Below are 26,097 nucleotides of genomic sequence, written 5' to 3'. Positions count from 1 at the left end.
CAAAATGGCCCTTTGCTAAAAGTGGGGAAAAAGTTTCCTCTCTTATCTGGGGACAAAGCTTCCATCACTCCCTCCTAATAGTGCTGAAGTAAAAAACCTGGGAGGAGGGAGGACTTGTCTTCCTACAATGGTGTGCCAAAGCCCTTTCCATCTGCAGGCTGCTTTGGTTTTGTGGAAAAAGGTAGAGATAAGCAAGGGACTTCTGGGGCTATTGGGGTGAGGTAGGGTTGAACCTCCTCCTCCCCCGTGCAGCCTCTCTTTAGTGTCTTTCCCTTTGCTGATGGGTTCCGCTTTCTTCTCACCTGATTTTTTTCCTCCTCTTTATAAGCTTTTTTCAGTTTCGTTATTGGCAGCTCCTCTGTTTCAGATCCTCTTCAAACTTAATTAATCTGCTGCTTATTCCCTCTTCCAGATCGGTAATTATTATATTTAATAAGACCAGATCTAGTCCTGATCTGTGCATTACCTCCTGCTCTCTCAACACTTTTCAGTTTTCCATGATGTTACAGCTTATAGTAATGTAATAGCACATCAGTCCATGCGAAAAGGTCCCTACCAATCTGGTCAGAATGGCTTTCTTTTCAAGTAAAGAACAAAAATATATCAGACCTAGGAAAAGAGACCTCTGCTTGTGCTGTTAAACAGAAGGTGGAAAGAGAAGCTGCTGTAGTGGTACTTTTCCTGCCGCAGCTCCTGGCACCTTGGATGGCTCCAGATCTGCAATCCACAGAGCAAGGTCCGCTCTGCTGCTCCTGGCAAAATATGTGAGCCTGCTCCCTCTGTGAAAGCTGATTGTGGGCTCCTGGAATTTAGCAAAGCTCTTTCTTTTCTTTCTGCCTTCCTAATTATAATCTCTGCATCTGCAAATTGTCAGGTTTTCATTAAAATCTTGGAGGTTTGTACGTGGAGAAATTTCCACTTATGAAAGAAAAAAATGTCCTATCGAAAACCTCTGGCTGGGGACCTTTCAGATTTGCTCCAGAACATGTGCCCTACTAGACACCACCTCCACAGCCTCCCTCCAGAGAAGGGAAGCTATCTGGGGGTTGCATATCTAATGCCTAATGCTTCCCACTGATCACTTACCCTTTTGTATAAGAAATATAACAAAGTAGCCTGATTAACTGGGATTGAAGGAATTAAGCCTGTGTTTGTGGAGATAATGATCAATGAGGTCTCTTTTAACACACTTGTTAGTCTGGGCTTCCTTTGATTGGCGTATCAGCAGCTACACACCATAAATTACCTTGATGGATTCCCCTGTGCATCTGAATTTAAAAGAGATGAGGGAGAGGGTTATTTTAGTTAGTATTCCAGTGTGTGATTTGCCAGGTGCTGTGCAGCTTCTGCCTCGACTTGTAACCTCTGTTCTTTTACTTCTAAAGTCCTGTCCATGGAAATAGCACTGGAGCTGTCCTTGAACCTGCCTCCGGGCTTTCTGTAGCTCCCATATTCCTTGACCCAAGAGTCCTTTCTGCCTGGACCATACCTTAAACGGTATATGCTCCCAATACCTTGAGGAGGGAGCAAGTGCTGTGAGACTGAGGCAGTTTAATTACTGACACAAACTCTTGGCAGGACCTAGCAGGTTCTCCCAGGTGACTGGCTGGGGCTACTGGCATGGATCTTGGAGAGAATTAGCTAAAGAAGTGTTCCTGGATGCATGTGGGTCCACAGCAGTAATTTTGGTGCCTCCTCACTGCAGCCCATTAAGGAGTGAAGTGAGAGGCTGCCTTCCTCGGATTAGAAAGCACTTGAGGATGTCATTTACTCAGGCAGATTTCCCAGCTGACTGAGCATTCTTATTCCACTAATTACAAATCAAGAGGGTGGTGTGTGCAGTGGCTCCCAGACAGGAGGAGCTCTCCTCCCTAATGGTGGGGCTGGCTGGACTGGGAAAAACAGAATGGATCCTGCTAATTATTATCCTCTCTCCTTCTATCAGTTGGAACAAAGTAAAGCTTGCTCTGGTAAATCCTGCAAAGTTTGATGCTCAGATGCTGCAGCTGGTGCCCTCTAACAGCTGGGGCCCAAGTTCAGCCCTGCAGGTGAAGTGTATCATCAGCACTGGGGGTAACTCAGAGCCAGGACCCTGGCTCAGACTGGCTGCTCCTTTGGAGTCATCTGAATAGCCCAGGACCTGGGACTAGGGAGGCGTATGAAGGAAATAACTAACCTGAATCTTTGGTAGGTGTTTGACCAAGCTGTTGTAGGACTGTCTTGTTCTGACTGTTTTCAGCTGGTGTGGGAAGGAGAAGACTTAGGAAAAGTTGCTGTTTCAAATTTCCCAGTATTGAAAGCTAAAGCTAGTGTTCTTTGGGATATGGGGCTGAGTGGAAGCAGTGGTGCTCATGACAGTCCAACCAGCCTCAGAGCTTCCCTCTGTGTAGGGCTGTTCTGGGTCATGCAACTTGGCCTGTTATGAGTATTGCTGGTTTGGGAGCAGTTACAGCATCTCTTTTCTCATCTTGAGTGTCCTTTGATTCCCTGGGCCTGTGTTTTCCTATTCGGCTGAGGCTGACTGCATTTCCAGAGGGTCCATGTCCCATTGCCAGACACCTGATAGCAGCAGCAGAACATCTGCCTGTCTCTGTGCCCTGTGGCTCTTCCTCCCATGCATAGCTGCTTTGCTCTGCCGTGTGCCTTCCTATCATCAAATGCACAACTTCTCTTGCTGCTTGTCTCTGATCTGTTTACACTAAAAAACCCTCCTGAAGTAGACAGGCCCTGGGAGAGCATTGACTGTTGGTGGTACATTTGTAGTCACAACTACAGCTGGATTCTCCAAAGCACTGTGCCGGGAAGAAGTCCCAGCTGCCTGCCCTGGGACTCATAGCCTAATATCTGTCTGCCTGAGTGTTGGCCCAATTCTGGCAGGCAACTGGTGTAGTGGTTTCCAATGCACGTGTCTGAAGGTGTTTCTGAGAGTGGGGGTCACCATGAATCCTAATGAAGTTAGGGATGGAGGGGACCTGGACTGATGGATAAGCCAGTCCTCCAGCATGCTTCCACCCCATGTGCAGATGGTGTATGCATGAGAGGCTGTGAGAGTGACATGGAGACAGCCCTTGGGCTTTGAACTGCCCCTTTTTTCTGTGCTTCACCACATGCCAGGACAAGGCTAACACATGAACCATTTCTGAGCATTTCCTCCTTTTACTAGCTACTGAGCTTCTGGCTCAGCCTCAGCTTCCCACGCGGGTGCCTCCAGGAGTCAATGGTTGGAGTGTCCTGCTTCCCACAGCCACTATTCACCTTAATACCATGAAGAGCTCTTATTACCTGGGTCTCTGCTGCTTTGTTTCAGCTAATTAGAGCTGATGAGATCCACTCAGTGTTAGGCAATTGCCTGTCCCTCAGCTTCCTGTGGTCCTTGTAAAGTTTACCAAACATGACAAGATATTAATCCTTTCAGGGACGATAGCACAGGCAATATGGTGACATTTAGAGCTCTTGTTAAGTAGCAGGTTCAGCTGAAGTCTTCAGAAAACTTCTTCTCTCCTGCTGACAGGCTCTATCTGCAACCATATTGCGTGGCTAACTATCCTGCTTGATGGAGAGGATCCTAAAATTGCTGTTTTGATGAAAGTACAGTCACTCTCCAGATGTGGTAGGTTCCTGTGGACACCAGAGTTCATGCTTCCCTTGGGATTTATTCTCCTAATGGCCTTTGCACCTGAACCTCAGCAACATCTTTATGCCAGGAAGCTCAATGCTGTTTGGTGTGCAGCTGTAAACTGAGCTCAGTTTATCAAGCTATGATGAGACCAGGGTATCCTTTGAGTTGACAAAGAAAGCTGAGGAAGGTATTTGGAGGGGAGGGAAGACTTGGAATAACATATTCTATGTAATATGAACATAGGGCATTTTCCAAACACTTCAGCTAGTGTTGTCAACTCCTGCAATTTTTACTGTGAACCTCCTCATATTTGGCCCTGTTTCAAGTTCCAGGTTTTGGCTTCATGCCACTCTCCACTTCCTCTTGAAACAAAAAATGAGCTCACAGCTTTGTGGGTGCAAAGACAAACCCAGAAGGACCCTGGATCAGAAAAGCAGACAAGCAGGAGTCTTAAAGCCAGACTTCCTAAGAACTTGATTTAGATGAGCATTAGGCACCTAAATTGCTTAAGCATATTTGGACTTGACAAGCATGCGCAATGTTAGAAATAGAAATGCTGAGGCATCTAAAACCTTATGACTCCACAGGGGGATTTTTGAACTGATGCTGCTATTGTAACTGCAGAAGAGAGAAGAAAGAGTATCTGAACAGGTCTTTCTCTCCAGGTTTATATTTGCCCTTGCCAAGGGACTGCAGGACAGATACAGTCTCTTTCAGGCTCATTAGCTTTATGAATTTGTTCCACTGCCAGCATATAGTTCTTGAAATTTGAGACAGCTATCCCTGCTAAAAGAGCTCTGGTACTTCTCCATGTAGTTGGACCTGGCTTCTGGAGATTTGGATGGACATGTTTTGTCATAGAAACAAGGCTCCAGTTCTTTGCTTTGCCAGGATCTGCTGAAACACAGACCTCAAGCTCTGCAGTGTCCTGAAAGAAGGGTTTTTTAGTTCTTCAAGGTGTTGTGTGGATATACGTGCTGAGCATCTATGTAAAATGAAGATATATAGCTATCCCAATACCCACTTCTGGATTTCCTTGGGCATGTCGAAGCTATGGGTAAAACCCCAGATATGCTGGAGCCCCTTATCTAAAGCAGCAAGGATTATGTGGTCTTGTATAGAAACAGTGTATTGTGCCTCAAGCATCTCTTGGGATTATATATGTAGATCAGTACCTCTCAGGGAATGTGGAAAGGTGAGGAAAAATTATCAACTTTTCCACTAGTGCACATTAGACCTATCTGTTTTGTCATGGATTGTGTCTGTGACCTCAAGTGAGCCGTTTGATGACTCTGCCTTAGTCCATCACCTTCTTCTTCCCACCAGCACAGCCCTACAATACCCCAACAGCTTCTAAAGATGATGCTTCCTTCCTTGCTTACTTTACCAGGCTTCTGTAGACTAAACTTCTGGTGGTGGAACCCACCTTTGCATTTGTGTTGCCAAGATTTAGGCCCAACATTATCAGGTGCTTGAAATGTATGGATGAAGTGACAAACTGCATAACATGTGGGATACAAAGAAAAAGCTTTCTCCATTTTCTAGGTTTTAGAGGTGGAGAGTTTCAGCAGCAAGAATGCATTTTTGCTGTGTGTTTGAGAGGGTGAAAAGAGCAGCATGTCCTGCAGCCCCTTTCCAGTGCCACAGGGAAAAAGTGTGTGGGAAAGTATACTCTTGTGGGGACCAGCAGATTCTTACCAGTCACCTACTTTTAACTCGCCAGCACATGTGAGATAACAGCCAGTGGGTTTACTAGTGAGGTGGTGCCCAAAGGACAGTCCTGATGAGAGAACACTTTGAAGGGGAGCCTAGCCCTTGAACTGTGCTAGCAGAAAGGTTGCTCTTGAGCTGTTTCTGGATACCAGGGACAGCAAAGCATTTTAGGCGGCTCTTTGTTCCCTCCCCTCCTGGCAGGCTTTGAGGGCTTCACTATGGACAAGGAGGGGAGGGGGCTGCCTTACCATGAGGGGGAAGGAGATGCTGCCTTTCTGCCTCAGCCAGTGCTATGCCTGTTTGCTGAGGGCTGGCACAGGACTCTGCTCCCTACCCAAAGGAGGAAGAGAACCACCTCATTGCTGATTCGTATGGGTGGCTCCAGTTTGCCGGCAAACTGGGAAAACCACCAGCTTTTTGATACTGTTTCTTTGGATGACTATTAGACTTCACTTGAAGGGTGCAAACATGGTGCCGCAGAGGGCAAACAGCAGCTCTGCCGTGCCTGCTGCCTGCATGGGACAGCCCCAGCAGGGAGGCTGGGATGGTGGCAGCAAGGCTCCCAGCAGCATGCAGGATGAGTGGTGACCCCCATCTCTGACCGAGGACACAGGCGGGTGGCTGATTTATGGCCAAGGCAAGATAGGGGTCTCTCTGAGTTAAGCTGTAGGCGAGTTGCCATGGAGATGGGCTAATAAAGCACCAGGCAGCAGCCGGCTCTGACGCTGCTACAGTTGCAAGGAGCCGGTGGGTGGGGAGAAGGGGCAGCTGGCCTGGTGGAGATGGAGAGTGAGAACAGGGTAGCATCAAGAGAGCAGGGAAGGAGCTGGGTCTGTAGGGCTGTTGAGATGGTCCTGGGTGCTTTGAGAGAATAAAGGGTGATGGGAGGAGAGATCCCCCTTCTCCCAGCTCTTTGGGAGGGCGGTGTCAGCATGGTGCTCCTTGTCGGTGAGTGGGACCAGCAGCTTTCAGGGAAGGTGTTGGACTCCTATGCAGCCAGAGTACCTTTTGTTCTGGTCTCCAGCCTGCATCAACGATCTGTCTGCTTAGTGACCGTAGGCTGGCTGCTTCCCCCGGCAGCATGAGAGGGCGTCAAAGTGGATGTGGATGTCAGCTTGCAGAGGCAACCTCACGCAGGACTGGTGCAAAGGACTCTGCTGTGCTCAGGGTTAGCTTATATGTGGGGAAAACAGGACCTGCTCCATGCCAAGGCGGGTGCCTGCACACAAGGCGGTTGGGACCTTTCTAGCTGCAGTGCCCTCCCTGTGCTGATAACCCTTCAGCCTCAGAGCAGGTCTGCACCACCCAGTGCCCCTGGAGAGCTGTGTGTTACCGAGGCATGTCTCCCTCAGCATGCTGCACTCCTGCCTTTCAGCACTGGAGAAGGTCACCTGTTCCCTGGCTTGGTCCTCCATCCCAGCCATTGCAACATAACTGCAGCCAGCTCCCTTGGATGCTGAGTATGGGTGTTGGGTGGGATGAATGGGGATGGCATGGACTTGCCTCCAAAGAGGTGGGTGTACTGGAACTGTGCTGCACATCCCTAAGCTCTTTCTCCAGCCTGCACCTTCAGAAAGGACCCTCCTGCTTTGCTATAGTAGGGGTTAAGTCTGCAATCCCATTCAGTTCAAGGGCACTGTAGCATGGACCTAAAACTAAGTGTACTTTTATTCTGGCTAGTTGAGCAGGGTGATGGGAGGGAAAGGCTTAGCTAATTATTAGCAAGATATTCCCAGGCTGGTGTACTTCCATTTTGAGAGATTACTCTTCAGTATTATGGTGACAGCCATATTTTAACCTTGATCACCATAAGAAGGGTTTTGCCTCAAAGCCATCTCCTTCTGGACTGTGCCAGAGTTCAGATAGGTGTTCCAGCAGGTAAAGGAGAGTGGGGGCGGGGGAGGGAGGTTATATATTTTAAGAAGGAAATAAAAATCCTTATGATGGAGTGATGCATTAAAAGATAATTGCTTACAGGTTTCACAAGATGTTTTTATGCCTCCTAAATTGATGGATATATGCACAGAGACTGATGCTCTTAGTGGAGGGTTACCTTTCCTTCTGAACAGAGCAGAGATCAAGACAATTCCAGCTAGCTAAGGCCAACTATTGATAACACTACCCCTTCCCAAAAAAGGTTGTCTAAAGCTGGACTTCTTGAGCTAGCTAATGCCTTCTTCCCTGGCCAAAGCCTCTCCCCCCCAGCCTCTTCCCTGTTGTTCAAAGTCATCCTGTGCTACTACTGAACAGCCCTTGTGTCTTTAACTCTGTCATCATGCACTAGCTAGATGGGTCAGTTGGCTTTTGGCACTGGCTGGGATGAAGAAGGAGTTCCACTGCCTCCATCGTTAACAGGGCCTCCCCTTGATGTCTCTGCAGGGCTAGCTGGTGGGGTGAGCCAGACAGCCCTTATTGTTGCAGCCAAACTATAAGGGGCACAGATCATGCAAACCTTTGGAGTCTGTCTGGTGTGGCCTCTATAATCCAGGAAGGATTTGACTGGTGGAAATTTTGATTAGTGCTGTTTGGCAGCCAAAAGCAGGCCTTGCTGTGGTGCACAGGTGCCTACTCTGCCAAAGATTTGCATGAGCTGATATGGTGTGGATCAGCACATCTGGAGGGGCGGGAGGGGTTGCAATGTGCATGTCCACTGACCTCTTCAGTTAGGGTGCTTTTTAGGTGCTGTATCTCTTGCTCTGCTCTTGGCAACTCACTGTTCATGTGGCTACATCCTTGTAATTTCTCACCTTGTGCTTTCTTTCCTGTCTGACCCCAAATATGGCCACTTCCCCCACCTTTGCAAGGAGAACTTGGAGTGTGGTGTGGCTACAAGGGGAGTGATTTAGTTTGACTTTTAGATTCTTGGAAAAGCTTTTCCAATAAAGGGCCTGATGCCCAAGACTATTTCAGGCTGATGACAGTGTCAGAGGAGACCTCTGAGTGGAGGAGGCAGTCTTTGGAGAAGGCATCTCAGAGTGGAGTGAGATATGTTGCTCCTGGGGAAGTCTGTATGGCTGTTGCTCATGGATTAACAGGCCTCAAGAGAAGCACAGTTTCTGTTGCCTGTGACTATTGTTAGCACTACTTAAACCTGTAAATCTTGGAATGTTCTTCAGTATGAGCCATTTAAAATCCCAAGTCATTTCTGTCTCTGGCTATGCTTGTCTTGCTGATTCTGTTTCGTGCCTGTTATATGCAAGGCAGTTCATGCCAGCAGCTGAGTCAGTTTGGAAAGGAGGAAGAACAAGTATTAGGGCCTCTTCCACTCTTAGCCTCCAGGCAATCAATGTTATTGAGTTAGCCAGGTCCTGTGTCTGGTCCCACCTCTGGGCATGGTCATCTCGGTGATATTCTCCAATGGAGTGTCACCTTCCAGTGGGAAGATGGTGGACCAGATCCTTGGGGCTTTTAGCCAAGTGAATGGCTGTGCCTTGGGACTCCGCTCTGAGATCTTCCCTGTTCCCTTGCCAACACTCTTGTGTTCACAAGCATATAAATCAGGAAAGGAAGATGTGCCTTGGAGGAAACTTAGATGTAAGCAGAAATTCAGTGTGAATAAGTATGGCCAACTTGTGTTGCTCACAGGGCTCTGCCTTAGCTGACCGTGCTTTGAGTAGGAGGTTGGACTAGATGATGTCCTGAAATCTCTTCCAGTGTGAATTTTCCTATGATTTGCCCCAATTGTGGAGACCAGCAAAAAGCTCCTCTGCTGGCATGCATGCACAACTCTCTTCTTGAGTGATGCTTTAGATTATGGCAGGAGGAATTCAATGCAAAACCAGACTTTTTAAAATGGGAACAGCCCCACACCATGTATTAGTTCCTGTCATTCGTGTATGAGCAGTTTAAGGACAGTTAGAATGTTAGCTGCCCACACAAGATCTCAAAACTAAGGTCCCTGCAGCTCAGGCAAAATATCTTTCAGAGATCACAAAATAATAACTTGAAGGCCTGGTTGCTGATGCTTCAAAATTGCCTTGTGAATATTTAATCTCCATCGGCTAGGGTTGGATGTAGTGTTGAGGGCTGGAGAAACTTATCTTGATTATATACGGTTTGTGGTAGCCACAAAGTTCCTGTAAGAGAGCCAAGTGTTGCAGTAACACTAAGGACTCTTCCTCCTCTGGTCTAAGAGATGTCACATTTGATTGTGGGGGCACTGTATTGGACTAAGCTCAGTTTTTGCTCAAGATGTTGGTCTTCAGATCTTGTGAGGCTCATCAGGGGGCCTATGGCCCCTATCCAGCAGAGGAAAGCAGAACTCTACTGGCATTTGAACTGCTGCTAACAGATATAACTCTGGATACTTGAATTGGTAAAGACCATGCTCAGATCATAGGGAGCTAAAATTTTGCTTTGAAAGAGAGCCTATGTTCTCTTCCTACTGCCCAGAAACAAGTAATGATGAATGCTCCTATCTCACCAAAGTTGGGATGGCTGTGGTCTGTAGGGATAAGGTAGAACAGTGACTGCCCCTTTCTCCTGGAAGCAAGAACTGGGTCATTTTCTGATATAAAAATGCAGAGAACTGACAGTTAAACTGGATTTAATCACTCATGCCTTGAGGGCCCTTGCCCTGAAGTATGTTTGTAAGTTATTTTAAGTATTCAAAACCAAGAGTGTCTTAGAGGAATTTTGGGGTGGTCAATAATGCCTGCAGTTATGATCCTTCATCTCATCCTACATCCTCAGCGATGGAGGAATGGTTATGTACCTTGGAGTCACAGCTGCGGCTGAGTCTTGCAGTGTGTGTTTAACAAGGAGAGCTCTGCAGGGACAATATATTTTGAGTGTGCCTTACTGTCAGCTTTCGCCTTCCCAGCTTCACTGTCGTGTGGCTCCGCAAAACCTCCAAAGCCCAGCCAGCTCTGTCCAGCGCATCTCGCATCGCCCTTCCTCTGGGATCCCGGCACTGCCACGCTGAATCTGTCCTTGCTTTCACTGCCTACTCCTTGCTGCGTTTTAACCTCTCTTCCTCCTCCCCCCTTCTCCGCATTTGTTTTCCTCTGCGTGCCCGTTTTATTGCGATATAAACCTCGGCAATTCCAAGTTGTGGGCCAAACTTCCCTGCCCCGCCGGCAGACCTGGGATTCGGCCAGGCCTTGCAGCGAGGAGGCAGGCGGGCAGGAGCTGGGGCACAGCGCACCCCTTGGGGTGCTGGCCACCCCCTTGCAGAGCACCAGCGCCTTGGGGAGCTCCCCCCTTCAACAGGTAGGCGTTGGGAGCAGCCAGCCTTGCTCTGCTCATCCTCCTGCGCGGAAAGGATGGCGGGGGCTGCCGCGGTGCTGTGAGGCCGGGGTTTGGCGGAGGGCCCCGGGGCACCGCCTGAGGTGGTGGCCCCAGCCCGGGGCAAGGAGGGCGGCAGCGCCCCGTGCCCGCCGCCGGCGCTGTGGGGAGGGCAGCTCCGCACAAAGCGGGTGGGTAAACCCTCCTCCGGGGCGCGGGGAGGAGGAGGAGGAGGAAGGCGGGGGGATGCTGCTTCCCTCCCTCCCTCTCGCCCTCCCTCGCCGCGGCCGGAGGAGCACGCAGGCGGCGGCTGGCAGACCCGGCCAGGCGGCACGTCGCGCTCGGGGCGCGCAGCCGAGCCGAGCCGAGCGGAGCGGGCTCCGGCTGCCCCCCGCTGGGGCAGCCGGCGCGGCGGTGAGTGCGTGCGGGGCGCGGCGCCGGTTCGCGTCCCTGCTCCCCCCGGGTCTCCTCTCTCCGCTCCGCGCCGCCCCGGCGGCTGCACCGAGCGGCGAATAACCGGGCGGGGGGTGGGGGGCGCGGGGGCATTGCGGCCCCCCCGGCCGGGGATGGGGCTCCCGGGTGCTGCGCCGCTGCCCGGCTATTGTCTACGGGCCGGTGGACAATAGGGGGAGCAGCGTCCCCGCGGGGGAAGGGGAGCTCGGGAGGGCGGCCGCGGGGTCGGAGCATCTCCGCTCCCGCAGCAACTCCGGCGCATGTTGCTCCGGAGCGGAGCGGTCGCCCGAGCCGTGCCGGGGTCCCCCCCGCTGGGGACCCCTGGGGCACCAGCCCGCCCGCCTAGCACGGCCAGCTGGAGAGCGGGGAGAGGTGTAAGCGGCTGCGATGGAAAATGTCTGGACGAGGACAATACTGAGCCCCGTTCCTAGAGCCGGACGGTGAATGTAGGGGAAGGGCTGAGCGGGGAGAACGGTGTAGTAAAGCAAAGTCAAATTTCCCCCTGAATCCTGCAGGCAGGCCTAATGGACACTGATGTTGTGTCGGGGTGGGGAGGGAAGGGTGGAGGGAAAGGAGTTTTGGGGGCTGCAGTCTCAGAGGCTGGTATGGGAGGAAAGGGAAAAGAGCTCCAGATCTTTCCTCCTCCCCCTAGACTTACTGGGACTGAGATACGGATCATTAAAAAGGAGCAGCATAATGCAATTAAGTGTCTGACAGTCCCTACTGCAACACTTATCCATTGTTCCTTGCTCTGCCTTCTGCCAGAACGATTCTCGTCTGGACAAGTATAATTGAACAAATAGTTCATTTCCCTGGCCATTTGCATCTGTAGTCTCTCCCCTGAATGGCTGGCTGGCTGCAAACACAGCAGCATCCTCAGACAGAAACGGAGAACTGGGACCCTCTGGTGAGACTCCTGCTGTCGTGGGCTAGCCAGCAAGAGCAGCTCTGAATGGCTGCTCACCTGAGTTGTTCTGATGGCAGCAGCAGAGCAGGTTTGCTCCCTCTGGTCCTCTCAGCTTCCTTGTGGGAAGTGTGACGAAGAAAAATAACAGGTGGTGAGGCAGGTCCAGCCTACAACTCGAAGATGGTATGTGTGGTCCAGGCAAGTCCTCTCCTTTCTGTAGTCTGTCTCTTAACTTTCTTTTTACCCTGGAGGATAAAGGATTTCAGGCTGTTTTGAGGTGATGCTGTTTTGGTGGAGTTTGCCAGCCTGCCCTTCAGCCTGTGCCTGCAGTGGCTGGGTGCCCTGCAGCATGCATACACACGCACAGAGGCAGGAGTGCACGAGCCCAACACTCCTGCTCTTTCCGAGAAAGCTCTGAGCAGCTGGAAGGGTTGCGGCTGCACCTGCGCCCCATGGCACATGCTTGGCTGGAGGCTGCGTCCTTTCTCCTGGAATCTCCTCCTGGTTCGCAGCGGCAGCAGAGCTCAGCGCGTGGGTATGCACAGATGCATTCTCTGCACTGCTGCGAGACACGCTCAGCACTGGGAGGCTGCTGCTTTTGCTCGGTTCTGGAGATTCTTATCACAAGTCTGCATCATGCAGCTTTCCTCCTTCTGTTCTTTCTCCTTTACTCTTTCTTCTTTGTCTGTAGGCTGCCGCCTGTCCCCCTTCACTCTCAGCTTCTCCTTCATTTTTTCCTGCTTAATCCATTCTTTCACCTCAGTTTCTTTTTCTGTAAGGAGACCTTGTCGTCTTCAGTCTGCTCCTCTCAACACTGGAGAAGCAGCCCAGCCCCTCATCTCAGCAGGAGTATTCCTGCCAACTGTTTACAAAAAGTAGCACAATACCCAGGCTGAACGCTGACATAATTACATACCCAGCCAGAGAGTGTAGTAAATAATCCTGCCTTTCAAGCTTTTGCCCAGTGGTGAGTCTTTTGCCATCTCCTTTGCCCATGGGCTAAATGCATTGTACTTGCTTGCATTTACTTGTATTCTGGAAACACTAAGTCAGCACAGTCAGTGCACAGATACATGGTATCAAAGTGGATGTACGTTGATGTCTTGCACCATACACACATACTGTGCCTGTATGCATCGTGTGTCTGAATATGCATCATATGGCTCTGCTCCTGGGTTCAGGCTCTGACAGTCATGCTTGGCAAGTGCAAGGGCCGTCAGGGAAGGAACAATTGCTGAGGTGTGGATATTGTTCCAGCAGTGAAGGAAAGATGGCTGTGGGGTGAAGGTCAAGAGCGCCAGCAAAAAGCGCAGGGCTTGGCTGGCTGTGTTTGCATTGGTTAGAGTACTAGCTAGTTTTCCAAGGATCTGTGTGTACGTATGATTGCAGACTGTGGGTATTGTCAGCATGGTTGTATTTCCAGTTGTGCTTGTGAGCCTGAGTCTGTCTGCAGTTCCTTTGATTGTGAGTCAGTCTGTCTGCAGTTGCAGTAGCTGTGAATCAGTGTCTGCCTGTAATTATGTGGGTGAATCAGTGTTGGCTTGTTACACTTTGAGTGCAAACGGTTTCCTGTAGCGGTTGTGGGTGTGAATCACTCTACAGTCCCTCTGGATGTGTTTTTGAGTAGAGAGATGCAATGCTGGGATTAATTTTGTTTTGATGAGGAAAAACTGTCAAGCGGCTTCTCGTTTTGAAAAATTAAAGCTGGGTTGGGAGTTGGGCACAGAGCTTGTTTCTCTGTTACCAGCTTTCTACAGAAGAGATCCACTTTAAGGCTTGCTCCCAAGATTTCCATGTTGATCTGAATCTTTTAATTTCTTTGCCTTGTGCCTCTGGTTCCAAGTGTCCTGTTCTGCTGGCATCTCTTGCAGAGCTGCAGACAACACATTCAGTAACCATCACGTGTGCATTGTACCTTATGTGTGTGGCAGATTCATCGGAAGGTTGTTTATGGCTTGTGCAGTGTGTGTGTTTGTGGGGACGAGCCAATGTGTGCCTCTCGGGTAGGTAAGCACAAACATTTTCATGCTTGTGAGTCGAAGATTGTGTGGTTCCTCTGCCATGTGCCTCTTGCTGTGAGGCAGTGCTGTTTCTCTAAGTAGATGGTAAACAGCAAGTTTGATTCAGGTAGGCAGAGGTACTGCTGCCTGTTTCTTGTTCTCCGATTCCTATAATACACTGTAGTAGCTCCTGGCCTTCAGCAGCATCTGTATGGCACAAAGCAGCGCTAAACTGAGAGGCAAGTCGGAGAAATCTGGGCTATCTCAGATGATGGAAGCAGAGCACTCCCCTCGGTCCAGGCTAACAAACCGAGCCTTCCCCCTGTGCTGGCTGGTGCAGGTATAGTACAATGCTGGCAGGGCTGGACTGCTTCCAGTACGTGCTGGCTTGGGTGTCTCTGCCTGTGTTGTGCAGTGTACGTATGCATCCCAGTTAGCTCATTTCAGAACAAAGGGATGCAAACAACCAGTAGGACAAAGGTCTTGTGAAACACCATGGTGTCTTATTCTATCATTTCCAGGCTTCCAGATGAGCCGTGTCTGCTCACTGCTGCCCCTGCCCTCATATAAAAAGATAGTTTTATTCCAAGGGACCCTCTTTTTTAGCTGAAGTGATTGAGAACTGAAGCAAAACCTCCCCAACATGGAAACAGGGCAGCATGTGCATTGCCTGCATTTATTGCTGCTGCTGCTGCACTGAGCGCTTGCTGGGTGCCCATCTCTGCAGAGAGAGCTTGGAGCTTTACCTGAAGAAACACTAGAAGAGGCATAGCAGTGATCACCACAAGGCTGGTGTGCTCACAGATGATCAGGGACGGTTCGGCAGAGCGCAGCCTGAGCAGTTTGGATGATTTTGGAATCCCTGAGAGGTGTCAGAGGATCTCTGGGTCCTGATGCCTGTGACCTGTTTTGCAGAGGGTCCAGTGCAATGAGGAAGGGCTTTAAGGAGCTTCTTGTGCTGTGCAAGTGCACCTGACTTTGGGGGTAAATATGCAGGTGTTGTGAGGTCACCTATAGTGCTGTGCTACTGTGCAGGTGGGTGGATGTGCTTGGCATCCGCCAGGTCTAGATCACCCTCTTCTCCCTGCATGGAAGTGCTTGTATCTGGGCTTTTGGACTGAGGCTGCCTTTACTTCCCAGTCTGTTTTCCAGCTGGCTTCCCAGCATCAGCTCCTCGTTGCACAGCCCTCCCTGAGACAGCTGACTTGGCAAAGATGTGGAGCAGCTGCAGGTCCTGGGGGTTGTGGGCTGAGTGAGAGCTGTAAGTGCTCAGCACTCCTTCAGCTGATGCCACTGGTGTAGGTGCATGGCGCGTGGGCATGCTGACTGAAGTACACTGCAGGTACACTGCAGCATCTCTGGGTGCAGTGATGGGGCAAATAGGTCCTTTGGGCTGCTTCATGAATGCCGCCTGCATGATGAGACTATTGCTAAGTGAATCAGATTGTTCCCTTGGTTGTGCACATTCCAAGGAGGCAGTAATTTGGGAGACACACTGATGTGACTCTCACAAATGTACCCAGGTGGGTTTATGAGCCTCTTATGTCTTCATTCCCTTTGTGATGCTTGCAGTCTCCCCCACTCTGGGCTGTTCTCCCAAGATTCTTTTGCAAGCTTTACCTTTCAGTCTCCACCTCTGGAGCTCTATCTGTCTTTCCCTTGTCAGCAGTAAGCCTGTGCTAATCACTCTTTGCTAGGAAGGCATTTCAGAATACTTAATAGTTTCTAGAATAAGGATTTCTGAAAAAATCAGGCTCAGTATGCCAAGTCAGGAGATACCCAATGTTAACACAGTTACTAGGGTACCTTGCTGATCTGGAAGGTACCAGCACTTTTTTGGTTCCCAAACCCACCTCAGTAGGAGCAGGGGCTGGAGCATGTTGCTGTCTTGGGGAGAAGGAGGCTTTTCCAATTCCTCATTCCAAAACTGCACATCCAACAGGAAGGTTGTATTTCTCAGGAGTGTTGTTATGCTATGATGCTCTGGAGACTGGACAGACTGTGTGTGTTGGAGAGGAGTGGGTATGTTTATGATGCCTTTAGGTATGTCGTTATAAAGAGACCTGCCAAAATCCAGAGTGCACAGAATTGTAAACTTCGAGTACTGCTGGATTCCAGCTGCAAAGTGTTAGCAGGGCTCCTTAGAAAATCTGCATTTGATTCAGCTATGGAGGTTACCAGCAACTGCAGAATTAGTGATGAATGCATTTGCTAATTGTGCCATTAAGAAATGAGCAATGGACAGATGGAGGAAGGAAGTGCAGAGCTGCTTTGAACATGTACCATCCCTGTAGGCTCCATCTTGCATAGGCATAGACGAGAACCAGAAGCTATAGGGTGGTGTTCTTTAACTTATGTGACAGAGAGGTCAGTTTAAGGAGTGGTACCACCCTTTTCTGAGCTTAGAAATCTTTGCATTCTGCTTTTTTCTTCATGGATACTATGCAGTTTCCTTTCAGTGAGACCTAGTGAGAGACTTTGGGTTTTTTTCTTCTTTGAGACTATTACCATCCAATTAACATTCCTAAACCCTCACTCAGTTACATGCAGTTAAATGCATGTTGCCTGCATCCTCCCTCCCCTTCCCAGAGGATCAGGGATCCCTGCAGGTATTCAAATCAAGACATTGACTGTTTCAGAGCCTTCCTGAGTGGGAAGTGACAGCTGAATAGCATTTTGTTTAAGCACCTTCTGCAAGGACAGCACCAGTTCGGGCTGGAGGAGCCCCAGTGTTATTTTTCCTGAGGTACACTTGTGGGTGTTTCCATTCCTTTCCTTTGCTTGAGATGGTGCTGCACACCGAGGGACCCCTTCCTGCCTGCTCTGCTGGAAGCAGTAACTGCTATGGGGCTGGCAGTCCTCTCCAAGAGCAACTCTTTTGTGCTAAAATCTGATGAGCTCAGTTACTGGGCTGTTGAAACCAGGACTGGTTTTACAAACCTGCCAGGCCAGAAACCTTATTAGAGAGGCTGTGTGGCCAGTAGCTATTGGGCTTATAAAGCACTTGCACTAGCTGAGATTTTGTGTGTCCCTGTGGTTGGTGCTGGGCCTGGACTAGCAAGAGCCCTAGGAGAGGGGAGAGGTGATGCTGAGAGCTGTTGTGCCGTGGGGACCACACTAGGCTCTGGCTATGGGGAGCTTTGGAAGATCCCTTAAACTGTATGAAGGGTGAAACCTCCTCCTCTGCAAAAGCCTCCTTGCATCCTCCAGAGACACATTTCCTGCCCGGCAATAGGGTGATGAGCACCAGCACTGGAAGGGGGTTGTTCCTTCTACTGCTCCCCCAGCACTGCCTGGCCAGCCCTGGCTTAATGTCACAAGGCTACCAGGGTTCATCACCAACAGTTAAAGCCTCTGTGTTAATTGGGAATGTCAACCACAATCCTCAGGACCGGGTCTGCTTCTCAATCCGTCTCTAAGTGTAAAAGAGCCAAAGGACAAGGAAAATGCCACGCAGCCTCTTGTACCCAGCTCCCCAGGAAAAATATGATACAAGAACCAAAGGAAAGTGGTAGAAAACAGTGCCAAACTATTTTCCATACTGTGTTGTCCTTCCCAAGTCCATAAGCGCAGCCATAGCAAACCAGCCATCCATGTACTCTCACACCCCATTTTGGGGGCATTCTCTGTGCCAGCAAACTGAGCCATGGCTGGCAAAGTAACCACTTAGGCAAGTAGTGAAAACGGATTTTTCTCCCAGTACAGGTATATAGAACTGGTTCTGGTGCTTAAAATGAGACTTAAGCACGTATTTAACTTTATTCAAGCAGCCCTGTTATCCTTGGCTAGCACCTTCCTCAACAGAACTATCCAAAGTAGAAAATAGCCCTTCATCTCTGTATAATATTGAAGGAAAACTGTATGAACAAGGTTTGGTGGAAATGCAGTTGTTTAGAGCTTCTTGGCACAGACAGGCATGTCTTTTACACCTTCCAGGTAGGCATGTATGTGCTTCTGGCTTTTGTCACTGTTCCTGACCCTATGTCTTTCTGAATTACCTTGCTGCCTCATTTTCTGGTCCTCTTTTCTTTAGCTGCTTTGTCCCACCTTTGGTGTGTAATCTCCCCAGCCCATGGTCTCACCAAATCTAATAAGGGTGGTCCAAATGTTCTAGAGGAGTCAGAACAGTTCCTGCAGAGCCAGGAGACACCTGCTGCAAAACTAAAGGGTCCTCATTTGTGTGGATATCCCTGGTCAAAAACTTCTGGCAGTGCAAATTCTGCCAAAACAAACCATTTATTGAAATCAGCAGTTGAATGGGAAAGTGTTGATTTCAATGAAATTTTTCAATGGTGGTGTGGGGAGAGGAGAGGGAAGCCAGCAATGTTTTTTCTGCTTTTGGCTAGTGTTTGAAATTGCCTTAGAAAGAAAAAAGAAAATCAATTAAATCCTATTGTACAATATGCAAGTTTAAGTGAAACGAAAGGGAAAAGTTGAAAGGAAATCTGTTGAGGAGCTGCTAATTGAAGGAGTTTTGAATTTGCCTTGTAAGAAATATCAACATTTTAGCTGTCCTTGTTGTGATTTGGAAAGAGTCTCCCCTAACTGTTGGAATTCCGCACAGAACAGATGTTCAGCCTCTTAATTTGTGCTTCATCAGCAAATACTTGAATTTCCCAGACTACGTGTCCCTTCTCAGTTGGAGGGTGGCAGGAGCCAGAGGAGCCATCCCGAATCAGGGCTTGTCTCACCAGAGGTGTAGGTGTGCCCATGCCAGAAGGCTCCTACAGCCTCGGGTAAGCATGTGCTCCTTTGGTGTGAAGGCTGCGCTTCCCTAGGTAGCATCCTGGTTAAATAAGGCCTGAGCACACCAGCAAATGCTCACATGCACAAAATTAATCCATGCACTGATATTTGCAAGCATTTTAAGTGAGTGAGAGGGAGGAAGATAAAGGTAACACATGTCTGAAGTATGCTCTATGCAAGGCAATGCTAGGGCCCAACGCTATTTTTTTTTTCCTGTGCCTGCCATTAGTGAATATCTTGCCAGAACAAAAGCTGAGGTGGGTGGATAAGGACTTTGTAGTCTCTTGGCTCTTACCTTCTGCCTGTGTGGCAGTTCATGTCCTCCTAGAGCTGTACTGAGCTGAAAAGTAAGGATCAGGCATGGCATCCAGGAAGACTGTAGGCCCAAAGTGCTGTGCGGCGACCAGGGGTAGCTAAATGCAGAACTGTGGTGTAACACACAACCCAGCCTGGCCTTGTGCCCTTTCTCCTCTTCCAGTCGTCTGTGGCAAGGGTAGCCAGATACACATCGCTGCACATAGATGATATACATGATCTCCAGGTGTTTCCGTCCTGCTCGGCTGAGCTCCCTGCTCTCTCTGCGTGGGATTTCTGCTGGGGGTTCCCGTCTCCCATGTCTGTGTGCAGAAACCCCTGCTCCTTGGTAGCACTTGGATAGCTCACCTGCCCCCTTCATCCTGGGGCACCCTCCGCTACCCCCACGCCTCCCTCAGGTGGTGGGGTTTGGCTTTCAGCCCAGCATCTCCTTCATTGCTGGAAGGAGCTTCCTGAGGCTCTGCAATGTTGGTGCCTATTGAGTGGGGAAATCCAGAGGTCAGATTTGGCTGGCAACAAAGTCTTGCAACAACATCTTGCCCTGGTTTCTGCAGGCTGTGATTGAAGTGAGCCTTCATTTACAGCTTTGGGGGCTCACACTGACTGGTTGTCCCTGGCTGCTGTGGTGCTGAGCCTCTGCTGGGCTGAATCCCATGTGTGCCAGACATGAGGTGTCATGTTGGGGAGACATCACGACAAGCTGTATTTATACAGGCTGTTGCTTGGCAGTGCTGTTCTAAGGTGCATCAACATAATGAGATACATAAAAGAGGAAGGCAGTTAAATGTGCAATAACATCACAATAAAAGTAAAACTGAGCATTAATGAAAAATCTGAGCACACTAAGTGCAGTACAGTCGAACACTCCCACTGCCTTGGGCCTCAGTGTCCAACCTTAATAATAATTTCTGGCACTGTCATTACCAGAATTAAATGAGGGCCTAACTGTCCAGAAAAAGATGTTTGGAAAAAATGAGTCTTGAGACGTTGCAAGTGGTTCTGCTGTGTGGGTGTCCCCAAGGCAGCACAGGTAGAAGGGGGAGCTGGGAACCACTGCAAGGGGAGGGTGGTGACTGAGAGTACAGGGTGAGGAGGAGGAGGAAGTGATGGGTGGAAGAAGAACCAGTGCAGTCATTTTGGAAATGGAGCTATGCACTTGCTGCCAGGTGCTGAAGTACCTGGGGAGCTGCTGGATGTGCTGTGAAGATGGGGTGAGGGTTTGTATGTGTATGTACATGCTTGGCTCTGACCCCATGCTGTGACTTCCCCAGGGTGAGCAGTGCTGCAGGGGATGCTGCTGCCTTTGGCCCGAGGGGGGGCTCTGGGACTTCAAATACAGGACCCCAGAAATACTGACTGCTGGCTAACATGGATGAACTGCTAGGAAAAACTGAACTAAGTGGACTGCTTTCCTCCTAGTAAAGAAAATCTCTTTTCTCTTCTCTCCTTCCCCTCTGTGCCCATCCTGGCAGGTTTTGGAGGCTTGCTTGCTGGTCACCGTGTGCTGACGCCATGGCACTGAGGCTCCTGGGAACGCAGTCACTCTCGCTCGTTAGCCTTGGAGTTCTAGTCCTGGTTTTGGCTCTGCGTGCTGATGCTGGGTAAGGTGGTGAGCACTGAGGCTGTTGGCTAAGGCTGCAGTCCTCTTGCTGTGCTTAAATATCCCGGGGCCAATACCTGCGTGAAGTAGTCCAGGCGAAAGTACTAAAAAGTGTCTCGGCTGTGTTTGACCCTCCCCTTGTCCCTGTCCCCATGCCTTTCACCCCGGGGACCGTTCAGTCCCTTGTGGCTGAGCTGACTGATTACATTAGCATTATTTGAGGTGCTCTCACTAAGGACAGTTGTCAGCATTTTTTTGCAACAAAACCAATTTTCAGATTTGGCCTCTGCACAATTCACGCTGGGCAAGGACTTGGCTTGGATGAGTTTTAGCCTGGAAGAGAGACTCCCCCCTCCCTTAATTTTTTAATACTCTTTTAAAGAAAAGAAAATGCAACTGCTTCAGCTGTTTGGCTGTTTATGGTATAATGACCCATGAGCAGCACACCTGATCTGCTGTAGCACGAAGTGGGGGGGCCTCTGGCTGGGCATGCTGCTCACCCTCTGCCTGGGTTGGTGTCCCTGGGTGTGCAGGCTCTGGCTGTCCCGGCACAGAGAGCACTGCCACCAGCCTCACCTTACCAGCCTCTCGGAGGCCTTGGGAGAAGACGAAAACCTGTTAGTCCGTGACAGGCTCTGCAGCCCTCCTCTGCATGCTGCTGGAGCCTCTGATGAGCCTTAGTGAGCTCAGAGACCCCCTCCAGGAAGGGAGGCAGAGACACCCCCAGCACAGCCTGCCAGCTGCGGGGAAGGAGGAGCTCTGCGCAGAGGGAGAGAAATACAAATAATACATGACTTCTATAAAAAATTTAGAAAAGCCTTTAAAGTGCCAGGTATGGACACTGAAATGCTGTCAGCTGAGTTACAAGTCCGGCAGTGATCAAGGATCTTCATGCATGAAAAAATGCCAGTGCTACCACTCCTACTTCACCCATGCACCCCTGTGCATGCAGCCGTTTGCCCAGCTGCACGCTCCTACCCCATCCTGCCCACACAGCTTCACCTGCTTGGATCTAGCTTTGCATAAGCAAATGCATCCCAAGCATGCCTTGATATGTAGATGCTGACCCTCGTATCGATGTACGGCTGCCTGCCCCTGCCTGCATAGGCACAAGCAGCCCTGGGCACTGGCCTCTCGCCTTCCCCTCCCCAGCCGTGCCGGCTGCGGGCGAGTGTCAGCAGCCCCTGTGCCTGCATCCCTGTCTCTGCCTTCCCCACCGCTGCTCTTCTGCTTCCCATCACGTATTCACTGATGCTGCTCCTGCTGCTCCCTCGCTGCCTGCCATGCAGGTATCGCTCTGGTCCGCGGGAGGATTTGTTTCCTAAATTGCATACGAGGGGACCCTCGTTCGGAGGTTAGCGTGCTCATGTGGCACCAGCTCTCCAGAGAGCATGTGCACAGGGACGGGTGGCAAGGTAATGACTTTTCCTCAAGCCTATCCTAATTAAATTTGCTGTAAACCTCTGTCTTCCCTGCCTAAAGGCTTTTAATTATTTTAAAACCATGATCCCTATACCTCTTTGCAGTTCCTTAGAGTTCTTCACTGCAGCTTTGAGAGAGATAAATGAGACCTGCTTTTACGTCTTGCTAAAGGGCAGCTTTAGTTTTATGTTAAGGTTAGGTGAGCCAACCCAGACCTTGGCTGGACTGGGGAATTAGCCCAAATCAGGTGCCAGGCAGAGGTGCTGCTGGCTCTCCCCTGCCTGCACCTTTCTCTCGCCCTGCCTGCACCGCTTTTTCCCCAGCACCTACTGAGTGAATGCCACGCTGCTCACATTGAAGTCGAAACCTCAAATGTCAGGCTAAGTAAAACAGCTTTGAAATTTGTAAACTCATTTTTTCCCATCACTGCTGAGCCTCCGCCAGGAGTTCCTTCACAAAAATCTGTCCTCTCACTCTTTATATTACAGGTAATTTTTAAAGATAGCTTATAAAACATTAATGAATGAGCTTTCATGAGCATGCTAGCTATTCATAAGTTATAGATGGTTATATACCCATCAGCAGACACCTGTACAGATTGCTTTTAACCATGACATCTATTGAAAGATGGTACAATTGAAACCGCACTAATTATAGTAGACATTTGTTAAATTCCTCAGAATTCTACTTACCTGCAGGGAGTTCAGCTATTTCAAATACTTCAAGTCCAGATGAAAAGCCAAAACCAGTGTTTTGATTTGAATAGGAAATCTTGAAGGCTGTGATACAGTTCGTAATATCAGCGGTGTTTTGATGTTTCGGATCTGACAGGTTGCATTAGGTCTGGGACGGGTGTTCTCCTGGCCATGCCTCACCCCCCATATCCTATGGGAACTGCAGTTTAAGCATTTTATTAACCTCATTTGGCTTTTGTAGGCTGAGCTTCCTGGCTTGACCACTTCTCCCTTTATAGCAGGTATTGGTTTGCTAAAAACCAGAGGCCAAGTGGCTTTGTGAGAAGTGGGATCTGATCCCTGGAGAAGTGAACCTCAAGCACTTGAAATGCAATTTCTCGGAGTGTTTGGTCATTGATGCCGACGCAAATTAATGTCAAAATTTCCCAAAATGGAATATTTCAATTAGCTGCATCATGCTGAATAGTATTGATTCAGCATAACTCTAAAAATACCCATACCCTGCTCTCAATTTTTCCTCTTTTGCTAGAAAATACTTTTTGCTCCTCTTTTATCTTATAGAAGCTGGGTTTTCTGTTGGGAGAACATTTTGATGAAAACTCCAAGCCAGCTCTGCTACTTGTCATCCTACTGACCCTTCACAGAGTATTTACAAATGGATCAGTAGTGTCAGGGGTAACTAGTCTAACCAGATGGGATGCAGCAGGATTAAGCTTTGAAATCCTTAAATGATATTCCTCTTTCTGTCTTTTTTTTTCCCCCCAATTACTTCCTGATGCATGCTTAAACCAGCGGCTGCACACATCAACTGGAGCAAGAGAAAATGAGGCTGGGAAGGAGAAGGAAAGGGGCAGAAGCGTTAGAAAGCAACAATTTAGGGGCTTCCCTTCCCCCAGCTGTGGGGAGTGGGACCCTGCTTCAGAGGGTCATAGGTGCCCTCCCTGAGAATTGCACCCACGTCTTGCACCACCAGTGTCTCTCTAGTTTGCTGCATTTGTGGTCTTCACCTGAGCAGTGCTCATCTCGCCGGTTAGTGGCATGGGGCTGATTTGCCAGTCAGGGCTGCCCTGCTCCTAAGAGGCTCCTGGTGCTGCTGCTGAGGATCCCTCCACTCCAGCAGCCTTGTCCCCCCCTGCCTGGCTGGGCTTCCTCAGCCATCCCGCTGCCTGTCTGTGCCTCTTAATCTTTTTTTGGCCTCATTGGTATCTCTTCTATTTCCTCTTCCATCTTCCTTGCAATCTCTGCATCTCTATAGATTTTTCTTTTGGTTTTCTGTTACTTAATCTTCTGCCTTTCCATTTGTTTTGGTCCTAACAGCTATTTCTGCTGGGGAAAGCTGTGCTTGAAGCCACAGCACTGGTACTCTGTGTTGTCTGAAATCTCTTCTAGAGACAGCCAGTTTCAGAAGGATTCACAGGCTCCTTTTCTGTTGATTGAAAGGGAGACGCAAAATGCAAATGTATTATTTGAGCCCCTTGGGCTTGCAAAACTGCAATGAAGATTTTGTTTGGTGAGATGAGCTTTATTTGAGAAATTTACTACTTATTTTATTCCACCTGGGGCAGAAAATGCCCTTAGGAAATTATCTTATTTGGGGGCTTCCAGGCTTCTTGCGCTGAGCAGAGATAGGAACGTGAAAACTCATTTGGTTTTATAAACAGGGAAAGTTCAACAAACCACAGAAATGGTTCACGAAGACTTTTAATGATGGACTCAGGCTTCAAGCCTGCTTTACTGAATTCCTACTTTTCTGCCTCCCTTCCCTCTTCCCAGGAGCAGAGAACTTGGAAATGGCTTGATATAGTAAATAATGAGCATCACTTCTTCCATGCTGCCTGTAAGAAGATACTGGCGCTTGAGTAACTGAGGTTCCCACAGCCTCTGTTCATAAAATGCCCTTTAGGGGCAGATGAGGGATGCTGGGGCAGGGGAAGTCTTCCTGAAAAAACAGGGCTCCTAAACCGCTACTCACGGTGCTGCTGGCCCTGAGTATGGAAAGGTGGGGAGGAGGCAGCGGGGATGCCTCAGCTTCCACGGTGAGGGCTGTGGTGGCAGAGGCCAGAGGGGAGTTGGTTCGAGATGCCCTGTGGGGAGCCCTGCAAGCACATTGCCTTATCAACAGGTGTGCCCCATCCTGCAGTTCAGGGCCCACTGCAGCACAGGCTGGAGCATGAACCAACATCCCTTCATTTCTACTAACTGTTCAGAGCATGTAAAGAGTAGGTTTCTCTTCTGATGATGTTTTTTCCTCTTTTTTCCCTCGCGTGCCAGGCTTTCTCAGAAGCATGTTTCAGACGTTGTCGATGACAGCAAAGATAACATCACCATTTTCACCCGCATCCTGGACAGACTGTTGGATGGATACGACAACCGCCTGAGACCTGGACTTGGAGGTCAGTTGGGTGGAGAGATGATGTTTTCCACAGCTCTGTAGCTTCAGAAATGAGAGGCTGCACAGATGACTTTTTAATAAGTCTGGTGCTGTCGGGAGGAGAGGCTGGTTCAGTGCCAGAGTCAGTCTGTTGCTGGTTTCCCCATTTTGAGTCTGTGCTATCTTGTTTGATATTCTGTGAGATGAGAGGTGCAAGACTGCTGTGGTCTTCTATGACATTACATTGATTGGCCTGTAGATGGAGCAAATATGATTAAACTTATTTCTGCTACTTTTATAGGCGTTACCGTTTCAGAAATGATGATACTACCAGTTTTCAGGACCTTCAACTCATGTTAGTGTTGCTTTTTAGTCAGTGGGCTTTGCTACAGAGCCTCTATCTCAACATCTTCTCAGTTATTTCCTATGTAGCTGTCACCTGGCAAGCTCTTCTCTGTGTGCCGGTCTGGGCATCGTGCGGTCAGCTATGCTCTGCTGTCTCCTGAGCTGCTTTTAACACCACTGCCATTATAGCTACTGCTGCTGAGTTTCTCTCCAGGCACCTACAGATGTTTAAGGTGCTTTAGAAAGCAAAACCATGGTAGTCGTCTCCCCTCCCAATGCTTATGGCATACATTTAACGTGATGTAAGGAGGCAGAAGCAATGGGGAGATGTGTGGGGAAGACAGACGTGAGCTTTCTTGGTGAGATGAGGGAGACACGAAACCCTCGTGTGGTTTCTTGGTGCGTTGTTGCCAAGGAGCATTGCTGTGGCAGAGAAGATGACCCCTCTCAGGTGCTGGCGACTGTGTGCCACGGGGGCCGCTGAGGTGATGTCCCTGCAGTGCTCTGAGCTCTCCTGCTCGGCTGCAAAGGTGTGGACCACAATTCCCACCAAAAGCTGGAGTCACCGTGTGCTCCCCCATTCCCTGAAGGTCCCGCTGCCAAGGGAGGTTGGGAATGAGCTTTCCTGAGCTCTTGCATGCTGATGGGGGCTCCAGTGATATAGCGCTAGACTGGAATTGTACCC

General features: G+C 49.4%; 1 protein-coding gene across 2 annotated transcripts in view; it reads left to right on the top strand.

Annotated features, from left to right (window-relative positions):
• The first annotated feature begins 10,804 nt into the window (after positions 1-10,804).
• The window catches only part of LOC140658421 (gamma-aminobutyric acid receptor subunit alpha-3-like), a 70,575-nt gene continuing 55,282 nt past the window's right edge, over positions 10,805-26,097 (top strand). Inside the window, exons 1-4 of one of the 2 annotated variants that reach the window (XM_072876837.1) lie at positions 10,805-10,888; positions 10,923-10,972; positions 20,452-20,580; positions 24,968-25,089. In XM_072876837.1, coding sequence (XP_072732938.1) covers positions 10,805-10,888; positions 10,923-10,972; positions 20,452-20,580; positions 24,968-25,089 — 385 coding nt within the window. Of the gene's footprint in view, positions 10,973-20,451; positions 20,581-24,967; positions 25,090-26,097 lie in introns of both variants that reach the window. The other variant, XM_072876836.1, reaches the window with a different exon arrangement.

Source organism: Ciconia boyciana, chromosome 12 (genome assembly GCF_034638445.1).
Source record: "Ciconia boyciana chromosome 12, ASM3463844v1, whole genome shotgun sequence".
Classification (NCBI taxonomy): Eukaryota; Metazoa; Chordata; class Aves; order Ciconiiformes; family Ciconiidae; genus Ciconia; species Ciconia boyciana.
Note: the sequence above shows the minus strand (reverse complement) of the source record. Positions and strands in the feature narration are given on the sequence as shown.